Below are 13,657 nucleotides of genomic sequence, written 5' to 3' on the forward strand. Positions count from 1 at the left end.
TCTTTGCTTTTTTATAAGCCTAAATAAATACTTTGAAATTAAAATTAACTTTACAAGTTACTCTTTGTACTTTGGTGGAAAATACCAAACATTTTAAAGAAAATGGCTAAGTTATGTTCAATAGTACCATAGGCCGGGATTATTCAGCAATCTACTGCTGACACACAAACTCTTTTATAATGAATCAATTCAGAGGGCTAAAGAAAATTTCCAATACTGTCACTACTAGTACAGTACATATTTCCAAATTAGGTTAATATATACCTTATAGGTTAATATATACACTTACTTATAGAGATCACAGTCGATAAGGTAAATAACAATGGGGGCTTCCCTGGTGGCGCAGTGGGGGCTTCCCTGGTGGCGCAGTGGTTGAGAGTCCGCCTGCCGATGCAGGGGACACGGGTTCATGCCCCAGTCTTGGAAGATCCCACATGCCGCGGAGCGGCTGGGCCTGTGAGCCACGGCCACTGAGCCTGCACGTCCGGAGCCTGTGCTCCGCAATGGGAGAGGCCACAACAGTGAGAGGCCCACGTATCGCCAAAAAAAAAAAAAATATATATATATATATAAAATTGGTAGTCCATAAAATAAATCTCATAAACTTAAAAACACTGAAATAACAAAAAAATATACTCTCTGAACAAAACAGAATATATGCTAGAAGTGAACAACAGGAAGCCATCTGGAAATATGCCCAAATATTTGGAATTTTTTTTTAACATCTTTATTGGAGTATAGTTGCTTTACAGTGTTGTGTTAGTTTCTGCTGTATAACAAAGTGCATCAGCTACATGCATACGTATATCCCCATATCCCCTCCCTCTTGCATCTCCCTCCCACCCTCCTTATCCCACCCCACTAGGTGGTCGCAAAGCACCAAGCTGATCTCCCCGGGCCATGCAGCTGCTTCGCATCAGCTATCCATTTTACGTTTGGTAGTGTGTATATGTCAACGTTACTCTCTCACATCGTCCCAGCTTACCCTTCCCATTCCCTGTGTCCTCCTGGCTACTCTCTACGTCTAGGTCTTTATTCCTGTCCTGCCCCTAGGTTCGTCAGAACCATTGTTTTTTTTGTTTTGTTTTTTTAGATTCCATATATATGTGTTAGCATATGGTATTTGTTTTTCTCTTTCTGACTTACTTCACTCTGTATGACAGACTCTAGGCCCATCCACCTCACTACAAATAACTCAATTTTGTTTCTTTTTATGGCTGAGTAATATTCCATTGTATATATGTGCCACATCTTCTTTATGCATTCATCTGTCGATGGACACTTAGGTTGCTTCGGTGTCCTGGCTATTGTAAATAGTGCTGCAATGAACATTGTGGTACATAACTCTTTTTGAATTATGGTTTTCTCAGGGTATATGCCCAGGAGTGGGATTTCTGGGCCATATGTTAGTTCTATTTTTAGTTTTGTTTCTTTTTTTTTTTTGCGGTACGCGGGCCTCTCACCACTGTGGCCTCTCCCGCCGCGGAGCACAGGCTCCAGATGCGCAGGCCCAGGAGCCATGGCTCACGGGCCCAGCCGCTCCGCGGCATGCGGGATCCTCCCAGACCAGGGCATGAACCCACGTCCCCTGAATCGGCAGGCGGACTCTCAACCACTGTGCCACCAGGGAAGCCCTATTTTTAGTTTTTTAAGGAACCTCCATACTGTTCTCCATAGTGGCTGTATCAATTTACATTCCCATCAACAGTGCAAGAAGGTTCCCTTTTCTCCAACCCTCTCCAGCATTTATTGTTTGTAGATTTTTTGATGATGGCCATTCTGACCAGTGTGAGGTGATACCTCATTGTAGTTTTGATTTGCATTTCTCTAATGATTAGTGATGTTGAGCATCTTTTCATCTGTTTTTTGGCAATCTGTATATCTTCTTTGGAGAAATGGCTATTTAGGTCTTCTGCCCATTTTGGGATTGAGCTGTTTGTTTTTTAGATATTGAGCTGCATGAGCTGCTTGTATATTTTGGAGATTAATCCTTTGCAGTTGCTTCATTTGCAAATCCAAATATTTGGAAATTTTTAAAACTCACTTCTAAATAATCAATGGGTCAAAGAAAAGGAGAATTAGAAAACTGAATTGAATGAAAATGGAAATATAACATATCAAATCTGAGATATACAGTTAAAGCAGTACTCAGAGGGAAATTTGTAGCATTTTTAAATGCATATATTAGGAAAGAAATAAGGTCTCAAACCATAATCTAAGCTTCCACACTAATAAATCAGAAAAAGAAGAGAAAATTAAAAGCACAAAGCAAACAAAAGAAAGAAAATAGTAAAGAGCAAAAATCAATGAAATAGGAAGAGAAGAACAACAGAGAAAAATCAATGAAAACAAAAGCTGGTTCTATGAAAAGATCAATCAAATAGATAATCTCTAGGCAAACTGGTTAAGAAAAAGGAAAGAATATAAAAGTTACAAATATCAGGAATAAAAGAGAAGCAGGTGCCATCACTATAGATCCTACAGAGCTTAAAAGAATAATAATAAAATATTATGAACTTTATGCCAAAAAATTCAAAAACTCAGAAGAAATGGATAAATTCCTCAAATGATTCAAACCACCAAACTTCACGATTTGGTGTCATGATTTCTAAACATTGTACTAGAGTTCCTAACCAGGGAAAAGACAAGTAAAATAAGTAAAAGGCATTCAGATTGGAAAGGAAGAAATAAAACTCTGTCTACAGATAACATGACTGTCTACATAAAAAAAAAATCCTGAAGAATCTACCAAAAAAAAAAAAAAACTACTGAAACGAGTGAGTTAAGCAAGGACAATACACAAAAATCAACTATATTTCAACAAACTAGCAATGAGCAAATAGATATTGAAATTTTTAAACGTATCTTTTAAAACACATTAAATACTTAAGTATACAATTAACAAAATAGGTTTACAAAATAGAACTACAAAATATTGCTAAGAGAAGTTAACCAAGACTAATTAGTGGATAAATATTCCACATTTATGGATCAAAAGACTAATATTGTTAAATTAAGATGCTGGCTTGCGCAAAAATGACTTACAAAGTCAATGAAAAATCCCAGCTTGCTTTCTTTTGTTAAGGTTGACAAACTGAGTAAAATTTATATGAAAATGCCAAGGAAGTCAAGTTGCCAAAACAATCTTGAAAAAGAAGAACAAAGTTCAAAGACTCACACCTCTCCATTTCAAAGCTTACTACATAGCTACAATAATGAAGAGAGTAACAGGGCATATGGACAGACATCTACATCAATGAGACATAACTGAGAGTCTAGAAATAACGTTATGGTCAACTGATTTTCAACAAAAGTACCAAAGCAATTCAAAGGGGAAATTGTTTTAAAGTTGACTATGTGATTTTAGCACAACCCTATGAATATACTAAAAACTACTGAATTGTATATTTTAAATGGGTAAATTGTGTGTTATGGGAATTAGATCTCAATAAAGCTATTATATATATATATAAACAAAAAAGACACAGAAAGAGGAACTGTCAGACTGGAGGAGACTAAAGACACATGACAACTAAATGCAACATGGGATCCTGGACTACAGTCTGGAACAGAATAAGGATTTAGGGGAAAAACTGGTGAGATCCAAATAAAGTCTATCATTTAATTAATAGTATCATAACGATTTTAATTTTCAGTTTTGATCACTGTGCCAAGATTACATAAGGTGTTAACATTAAGGGAACCTAGGTAAAAGGTACTCTCTATACTATCTTTGCAACTCTTCTATAAGTCAAATTATTTCAAAACAAAAAGTTACAATGAGATGTCACTACACACTTAATAGACTGACAAATTTCTAAGACAATCTCAAGCGCTGATGAGGGTTCACAGCAACGGGAAATCTCATGCTCTGCTGGTGGGAATGCAAAATGGCACAACCACTTTGGGAAGAGGTCTGGGAGCTTCTTACACAGGTAAACATACACTTATTATATGTCCCAGCAATTCCATTCCTAGGCATTTACCCAAAAAAACTGAAAACTTATGTCCACACAAAGACCTGTAAGTGAATGTTTATAACAGCTTTATTCATAATAGCCTCAAACTATAAAGAATCCAAAAGTCTATCAACTGGTAAATGGATAAACAACTGTGGTGCTTCCCCACAACAGAATACTATTCAGTAATAAAAAGAAATACACTACTGACATATATAACAACATGGATAAATCTCAAAAACATCATACTAAGTTTTTGTATGACAAAGACATAAAAAAAAAACATAAAAGGCAATACTATTGTGAAAGAGTGCAGATCAGAGACTGACAAGGGTATCGGGCTGGATAAGTTCAATATCTTGATTATGGCAGTGGTTACCAGAATCAGTTGTCAAAACTCAATGAACAAAACACTTTAAAAGGGCGAATTTTGGGCTTCCCTGGTGGCGCAGTGGTTGACAGTCCGCCTGCCGATGCAGGGGACACGGGTTCGTGCCCCGGTCTGGGAGGATCCCACGTGCCACGGAGCGGCTGGGCCCGTGAGCCATGGCCGCTGGGCCTGCACGTCCGGAGCCTGTGCTCCGCGGCCGGAGAGGCCACAGCAGTGAGAGGCCCGTGTGCCGCAAAAAAAAAAGGCGAATTTTATTGTATGCAAATTGTGTCTCAATAAACAGTATAAAAACAAACGTAAATCTAACTGGGGCAAATATAATACATAAAAGAAATACAAATATTTAACCAAATATATGTGAAGCAATCTTGCTATTAATCAATTAGAACTATGAGATATTTCTGCTATCTTTCAAATTGGTTAAGTATTTTTAAATTTTTTTTTACTTTTTTTCTCTTGGTGTACAGGTTCTTTAAATTTTTAATATACAATAGAGTCAAGTAACATCACCATAATCAGGATACAGAAGAGTTCCATCACCCCCAAAAACTCCATCATAGTTACTCCCTCTCCTCAGCTATCATCTTTGGTAACCAGTGATTTGTTCTCCATTGATACAGTTTTGTCATTTTGAGAAACAGATCTTAAGTGTAGTACAAGTAATCAAAACGAGAGGTATTTACTCTAAAATGGTTGATGCTATGTTAAAATTGTATGAGTAACAGATTTTGATATTTTATTAATAACGAGTTTACCTTATAAAGAGATCTTTCTTAGAGAGCAAAGATAATGGTGAACATTCAATTTCTTTAATTTGTTTGTAATAAAAGATCAAAGATGAAACAGGAGTAAGTAGAAAAGCCAGCAGCTGAATTAAAGTTACCCAACATAACCCCTGTTATATGGCCTTGGCCATCTCATGAAATAAAGCAAAACACTGAACTTTACTACTTTTTTTTTTTTTTTTTTTTTTTGCGGTACGCGGGCCTCTCACTGTTGTGGCCTCTCCCACTGCGGAGCACAGGCTCCGGACGCGCAGACTCAGCGGCCATGGCCCACGGGCCCAGCCGCTCCGCGGCATGTGGGATCTTCCTGGACCGGGGTACGAACCTGTGTCCCCTGCGTTGGCAGGCAGACTCTCAACCACTGCGCCACCAGGGAAGCCCTTTACTACATATTTTAAATAGAAAAATTATGTTCCCTCTCTCTCTAAAATATAACAGCCACATACAAAACAAACTGATATTCTTTAAGTGATGAGTTTACTTGCTTTGAAAATACCATTTAAAAAAAAGTTCCACTGCATTTGATAAAACAGCACACCTTTTTTATTTCATGGCATGACTGTAGCATTAAATAAGCAAACTAAACATTACCACTAAAAGTAAAAATCTCAGAAAAGTTTGCTCCATTCCTGTCAGGTCAAGCAATTCTAAAACAGTATTTTATAATTCAATAACAAACACTTATCCTACTCACTTCCACCAATTAAACATACACAAAACACTGTAATTGTATTGTCTGAACTGGATATAATCTTAGAGCAAGCTGGAAACTTCTAGGAAATTATTCCAGTGTTTCCCAAAGTTTCTGTTACATAAATAAGCACTTCCTTCGTGGTAACTGTTATGTTTCTATCAATTTACAATTTAAATTTAATAGCAAAGACTGGGTAGATGCTTATCAATCTCATGTCCTCCTCCTGGGTATAAAGAACCCAAAACTTCCCAGCCTCCCAAGCAGTTACTTTAGAGCCTTATAACTAGGTCTGAACAATGGAACAAAGATAAAAGTGATATTCCTCCACTTTCAGGCCAGGCCCCAACAAAATTCTCAACTTGTTCTCCCACCCTCTGGACCACATCTGTGCAGCTAGAAATAAAGGACTCCAAAATGGTGGAATGACACAATGGAAGAAGCTCACATTTCCAAGTCACCTCTTGGAGGAGAACCACCCAAACAGCATCAGAATGTGACTTAAGTGAGAAGTAAATTTACACTGCCTTAAGCCTTAAGCCTCTGAGAAATGGGAGTTCTTCATTAGAGCACTTTTCGTTAAATGCCTTTACTTTCAAAGGAAATGTTATAGTACTATCCATTAATGGAAAACCAGTGTTTTTCTAATATATATTCAAATAAACATTTAACTTCTAGGCTTATCTATGCATCACCTAAAATCATCTCATCTATAAAGAGAGAGTAAGAGTTCTAGTCTTCAAAACTGTGAGGAAAGTATTTATGAGGTGAAGAAAGGAAAGGAATAAATCCTTTGGAAAATAAAAGAATTATCTCATTAATTTAAGTGGGCCTCAAATATATCTTTTTTAAAAAGTCATCTTTAACAAAGAATCAAAGGCATAATACTTAAGAACTCTAATAACTCAGTACCCCTCAAAATCTTCTGATTGCATCACTCAGCTATCCCTACAACAAAGCATAAACCCAAAGAATGTGAAATTTACATTTTTACCATTTTAATGGGTTCCTAATTATTCATTTCTCATTTACAATTAATTTAAAAAAAACCCATTATCTTTCTCTGCTTTTATTCTAAGCTAAAAGCTAATCAGAGACCATTCCAATATATATAACAAGTTATATAAAGCGTCTTTTCAAAGTGCTTGTTGTGTGATTTCTAGATAGAACATTTTTAAGAGTACATAATTGAAAGATAAATCAATATAATTCTGCAACCTGCCAAAACTTTCTGAGGCCAGATCTTTGTCAAAGGAGTCCCTGCATTGTGCAAGTACATGGCATATATGAATTAAATATAACATCCCCCCACTACACCAGATCACTTATTTTAAAGACGTCTTACTAGTTTAAAAACAAATTGCAATAAGGGTTTTATTGTTTTTACTAGAAAACTTTTAAAAATTCTAACTACTAGTTTGGGTAAAAACTTGCCAACTAACATGAACTTTTCTCTGCAACTGAGTTATCATCATTGGAGGGTGAAAAATTTGTAATAAAAATAAATGAATAGTAATCTGAAGAAAAAAGGCTTTTTAACTAACCTGTTATTATGCTTACTATCAAAATACCTCTTTTGCATTAAGCTGTACAAAAAGAGACCTTGCCTTACAGACTATGATTCCCACTTTTTTCTACTCCCCATTCTTTTAAAAAGTTAAACTTAGTTTCTCTTAAAAACAACAAATCAATGGAAATAACATACTTATCAGATTTCCTTTTGCATCTCTCAGAGGAGCACCACCTCCACCTTTCCCCCAGGGGTTATAACTTCTCATTTCAGCTTCTAATTTAGCTTCATATTCTTCTTTTTCTTCTCGTTCTTTCTTTCTTCTTTCTTCTCTTTCTCGAATCTTAACAACATTAAGAAACATTCGTAATAAGTGCTGACAAGTATTCTGATACAAAAAGTTAGTTTTAATATCAGAGTTTATTTTTCTTATTAGAGAAAAAACTGGATTTTTTTTCAGTATACTTCACTATAAAATTTAACATCACAAATATATTTAAAAACAATTTAAGGGGCTTCCCTGATGGCGCGGTGGTTAAGAATCCGCCTGCCAATGCAGGGCACACGGGTTCGAGCCCTGGTCCAGGAAGATCCCACATGCCATGGAACAACTAAGCCGGTGCACTACAACTACTGAGCCTGTGCTCTAGAGCCCACGAGCCACAACTACTGAGCCCATATGCCACAACTACTGAAGCCCGCGCACCTAGAGCCCACGCTCCGCAGCAAGAGAAGCCACCGCAATGAGAAGCCTGGGCACCACAACGAAGAGTAGCCCCCGCTCGCCGCAACTAGAGAAAGCCCACATGCAGCAACAAAGACCCAATGCAGCCAAAAATAAAATAAATTTATAAAAAAATAAAATAAAAACAATTTAACAACACTTTGATAGCTGGAATATATAACTGCTACTCCCTCACATCGTGTCACTTGAGTCCTTTCCAGCCACTGGTGCCACTTTGGACTAAACCAACTCCATCTTCCCACCCCCCAGCTTCATCCCCTCCCTAACCTCACCAGTTTCATGGGGACCAACAAAATCTCCCTACTTCCTTTTTTCATCTACCCTTTCATGGGATCTGGCCAGCAACAAACTACTCCTCACACCTCATGAGATTTGGGCCAACTACTTCCTATACCCCACCAGACCTACTCTACCCTGGGCAAACTCCATTCCCCAAATTCAAAGCTGTTGAAGGTTCAAAGCTCTCTGGAGAGTGTTGGGCTATTTAAGTATACTTTATGAAAGCATAAAAACAAATACAGTCTTATCATCATCAAGTATAAGCACAGGGTTGGTCTCTAAAAGCATAAATAGGCAATGAATAAAGATCTACATTTTGGAAAGCTACTTTTAAAATCATAACCATATGCATGGAAAATTTAAGCAACTACTCCAGAAAGGCCAAGGAAGTTATCACATACATAAAATAAAATTCTAGAGTTAGGAAATCTGGTTTTGTCGGTGGCGTTTTCAATATGCTCACTTGAAAACAGATAAATGCAGTCTTTTGTCTGTAGAATCATAACACACAAAACAATAATGTTGGTAATTCTGTAATTTAAAAAAATCCACCTTCCAAGGAGGTTGCCCAACGTAAAAAACTGAACAAAAAAGCTGAGCTTTAGAAGAAATCCAAGTGAAACTTTGTAGAAAAGTACCTCAGGTGAATATATACCTAGAGTTCCAGGGTCCTCTCTGGAGGAGATATGAGTATTCCCCTCAAAAAACCCATACATCTAAAACAGTTACTCTTTTATTTTTTTAAGCTATTAATTTATTATTATTTATTTATTTTTGGCTGCGTTGGGTCTTTGTTACTGCGCAAGGGCTTTCTCTAGTTGCGATGAGCGGGTGCTACTCTTCGTTGCGGTGCACAGGCTTCTCATTGCAGTGGCTTCTCTTGTTGCAGAGCACGGGCTCTAGGTGCACAGGCTTCATGAGTTGTGGCACGCGGGCTCAGTAGTTGTGGCTCGCGGGCTGTAGAGTGCAAGCTCAGTAGTTGTGATGCACGGGCTTAGTTGCTCCACGGCATGTGGGATCTTCCTGGACCAGGGCTCAAACCCGTGTGCCCAGCATTGGCAGGTGGATTCTTAACCACTGCGCCACCAGGGAAGTCCCTGATACAGTTACTCTTAAGTAAACTCTCTCCAACATTACAAACCACAACAGAACATTATCCTCCTCCCTAAGCATTCTACCTCTTTTTTCCCTACCATTAGTTCACAGCCTCATTATTCTCTCAGATTACAACACTCAGAATCATCTTCAAGCCCTCTGTTCTTTCCTCACTCCCTAAATCTAAGCCCTATCAATGGAACCCCAGAATTGTCTCTTGGATGCCCTCCCATCTTCCCCACCTGGTTCAGGGCCTTGTTACCTCCTGGCTGGACTACCTCAATAGTTTACTAAAAGGTTTCTCTGCCACATCTCTTTCCCAACCGTCCATATCAGAACCAGGTATCTTCCTGAAAGCCACATCTACTCATATCAACTATTTCTTTCACTCTTTGGTTTAAAATGTCCTCCCTTTGGCTACTGATAACAAGATGAAACTGAAAACCCCTTATTAGCCATCCTTCACAATCCAGCACAATCTAACACTCCAGCCCCTTCTCCTACATCAATTCCATTCACTGAATACACCAGGAATTTCACATTTATTCACTGTATAACATGCAACTCAAATATCATCAACCATGTGAAGCCCTCCTAACAGCCCAGGCAATTATTCTCCCTATCCCATGCATTCCAGTCTACCTACATCAAACCTTATCACACTGAATTATAAATAAATGGAATTTGTTCTCCTCTGCCACACTCTGAGTTTTAACAGACCACTGTACTAACACATAAGATGTTTACCATTAGATGAATGAACAAACGAATGAATAAAAAAATGAATGAATACCTGCTGCTGCAAAGCTTCTTGGTAAGACTGAAGTGACTGTTTTGAAGGCTTTGGTTTACCTTCAAAAAACAATCCTGAATTTATTGCTCGATCACTTGTAATTTTCAGTTCATTCTGTCCAACCGTACTCCTACGTCAAATACACAATAATCCAGATTCATTTATAACAAAACAAGAAGAAAATGCAACACGCCTTTGAAATAGCATGGCATTTAAGTACATTTAAAATAGGAAAAGAATTTCCCTATAGTTCAAAGAGAAATCCTTAAGTAAATAACCCCATCTCTGCTTTCACAATTAATGGAACTTTCAAATCTACTGAATCTATTTCTTGACCTAGGTGGCAGTTACATGCAAGTAAAACTTTCACATACAAGTAAAAACAGTTTGTGATAATTCATCAAGCAATATACATATTACTTACGCACTTTTCTGAATGCAGTGGAAGTCCCTCTAGTAATATCATAACTAATGACTTACTCAATAAATTTGCTCCAAAATAAAGTATTGAAAATAACTTCCTAGCCATTTCAAGAATAAAACAATATAAATACAGTAAAGAGTCTGACTATCCCAAATAAATTTAAAATTTTAAAAAACTTACAAGGAATCAAAAAAGAATTTTTAACATATTACAGTAATATAAACCTCAAGGAATAAAGTACTATTTGTTTATAATACATGTTAAAATACAGGAATATAGCCACTTTGAAGAAAACAATATATTTAAATATCTTTATTATAAAAGATAAACTCAAATATTATTTTAAAAATAAAACTGTATTAATAAAAAAGAGACTACAAAAGGCTCCTATCTCCGAAAACAACATCATCACCTTTTTTTTTTTTTTTGCTGGCAAAAATAAAATGTGTGCTTTATTGTTTTGGGGATTTTTTTAAATATATTTTTTATTTTTTATACAATTTTAAAGGTTACTTTCCATTTACAGTTATTAAAAAATATTGGCTATATTCCCCATGTTGTACAATATATCCTTGAGCTTATCTTACACCCAAAAGTTTGTCCCTCCCCATTGGTAACCACTGGTTTGCTCTCTATATCTGTGAGTCTTCTTTTTTGTTATATTCACTAGTTTGTTGTATTTTTTAGATTCCACATATAAATGATATCATACAGTATTTGTCTTTCTCTGACTTATTTCACTTAGTATAATGCCCTCCAAGTTCATCCATGTTGCTGCAAATGGCAGAATTCTGTTCTTTTTTTTACGGCTGAGTAGTATTCCATTGTGTACATAAATCTCACCTTCTTTATCCACTCATCTGTTGATGGACATTTAGGTTGCTTCCATATCTTGGCAACTGTAAGTAATGCTGCTATGAACAATGGGGTGCATGTATCTTTTCGAATTAGTGTTTTTGTTTTTCTCAGATGTATACCCAGGAGTGGGGAGTAATACAGTAGTTCTATTTTTAGCTTTTTGAGAACTTCCATATTGCTTTCCACAGTGGCTGCACCAATTTACATTCCTACCAACAATGTACCAGGGTTCCCTTTTCTCCACATCCTCACCAACATTTGCTAGTTGTGTTCTTTTTGATGACCATCCTGACAGGAGTGAGGTGATATCTCATTGTGGCTTTAATTTGCATTTCTCTGATGCTTAGCGATGTTAAGCCTCTTTTCATTTGCCTGTTGGCCCTGTGCACATCCTCTTTGGAGAAATGTCTATTCAGGTCTTCTGCCCATTTTTTAATCGGGTTGTTTGTTTTTTGGATGTTGAGTTGTATGAGCTGTTTATATATTTTGGATATTAACTCTTCATCGGTCATATCATTTGCAAATATTTTCTCCCATTCAGTAGCCTGTCTTTTCCTTTTGTCGATGGTTTACTTTGCTGTGCAAAAGCTTTTAAGTTTAATTAAGTTCCATTTATTTATTTTTTGCTTTTATTTCCTTTGCTTTAGGAAATGGATCAAAAAAACGTTGCTACAATTTATGTCAAAGAGTGTTCTATGTTTTCTTTGAGGAGTTTTATGGTTTCTGGTCTTACATTTAGGTCTTTAATCTACTGTGAGTTTATTTTTGTATATGGTGTTAGAGGACATTCTAGTATATGCCTAGCAGTGGAACTGCAGTGTTGTATGGTAAGTAGACATTTAACATTTTAAGAAATTACCATTTCCTGCAACTGCTTTTTATATACTAATTTTGTGTTCATCAATTCTGCTAACACTCCTATTAATTCTATATTTTCTCTGTACATTCTTTTGCAAATAATATCAGTTTTCTCTCTTCTTTTCTAATCCTTGTACCTATCTTCCTTCCTTTCTTATTTTTGACCTTGATACAATTATTGAGCCCTAAAAGTAATGATAATTACACTAGTCATTATTATCAATCTCAAAGAGTATTTTAAACATTTCACCATTAAGTAAAATATATGATGTAGGTTTTTCATGTTTATACTTTCTCAGTGTAAGCAGCTCTCCCTCTAATATACTGACATATTGAATTTTATTAATGCTTTCTCTGTATCTATTGAGATAACCATATAGCTTTTTTCTTTGTTCTCTTAATATGATGTATTACAGTAATTGATTTTACCATAATGTCAATATCTAACACCAATTAGCATTTAGTATATATCAGACATGGTTCTAGATGCTTTACATATTTTAATTCATTCAATCCTCAGAATAACCCTATGAGTTGATACCACTATTATCCCAATTAACAAACAAGAAATAAAACTTAAGAAACTTGCCTTAAGCTGATTAGTAAAACCTGGATTCAAACCAAGGCACTCTGCCTGCAGAGCCTACACTCTTAGTTGATATGAAATACTAAGTTTATTCATTCTACTTTCCAGAATAATTGCAATTTGGGATGAAATATCCTTTTCTACATTATGAGATTCAATTTTAGGATTCTCCTGTGAGTGAAACTAGCCTATAACTTCCTATTCTCATATTGGCCTTGTCAGGTTTGAGTATCAAGAGTATCATAGTCTCAGTAGCAGTATGAATTTGATACTCTGTATTAGTTTAAGATTAATTTTTTTCCTTGAATGTCTGGTGTAATTAACCAGTCCATCTAGATGCAGAGTTTATTTTGTGGGATGATTTGAAACTTGTGATCCCCAAATTTTAAAACAGTTTTGATATTATCAATGTTTTTTATTACTTATCAGTTTTATTAAGTTAAATTTTAATAGGAATTTTTCTTCACTTAAATTTCTAAATTCACTGTCATAAACTTGTTCATAATATATTTTTATTGTCTTTTTAAGGTTAACTACAACTAAAGTGACAATTTTTTTCATTCCTAATATTTCTTATTTATACCTTTCACTTTTGGTTTTTTCTTTTTTTCCTTGACCAACATCAGTAGAGAATTATCTATTTTAATAGTCTTTTCAAAGAACTTTAGATTCTGTTGATCCTC

At 36.0% G+C, this 13,657-nt stretch overlaps 1 protein-coding gene across 7 annotated transcripts in view; it reads right to left on the reverse strand.

Moving 5' to 3' along the window:
* CSPP1 (centrosome and spindle pole associated protein 1) overlaps window positions 1-13,657 on the reverse strand; it is a 199,374-nt gene that overhangs the window by 43,652 nt on the left and 142,065 nt on the right. For all 7 annotated transcript variants that reach the window (XM_022595255.3, XM_089899055.1, XM_089899054.1 and 4 more), the window contains 2 exons: window positions 10,249-10,378; window positions 7,532-7,679 (listed from right to left, as the gene is read on the reverse strand). In XM_022595255.3, the coding sequence (XP_022450963.2) occupies window positions 7,532-7,679; window positions 10,249-10,378 (278 nt within the window). The remainder of the gene's footprint in view (window positions 1-7,531; window positions 7,680-10,248; window positions 10,379-13,657) is intronic.

Source organism: Delphinapterus leucas, chromosome 17 (assembly GCF_059928025.1).
Source record: "Delphinapterus leucas isolate spDelLeu-1000000601 "Yukka" chromosome 17, BTC_Dleu_Yukka2, whole genome shotgun sequence".
Classification (NCBI taxonomy): Eukaryota; Metazoa; Chordata; class Mammalia; order Artiodactyla; family Monodontidae; genus Delphinapterus; species Delphinapterus leucas.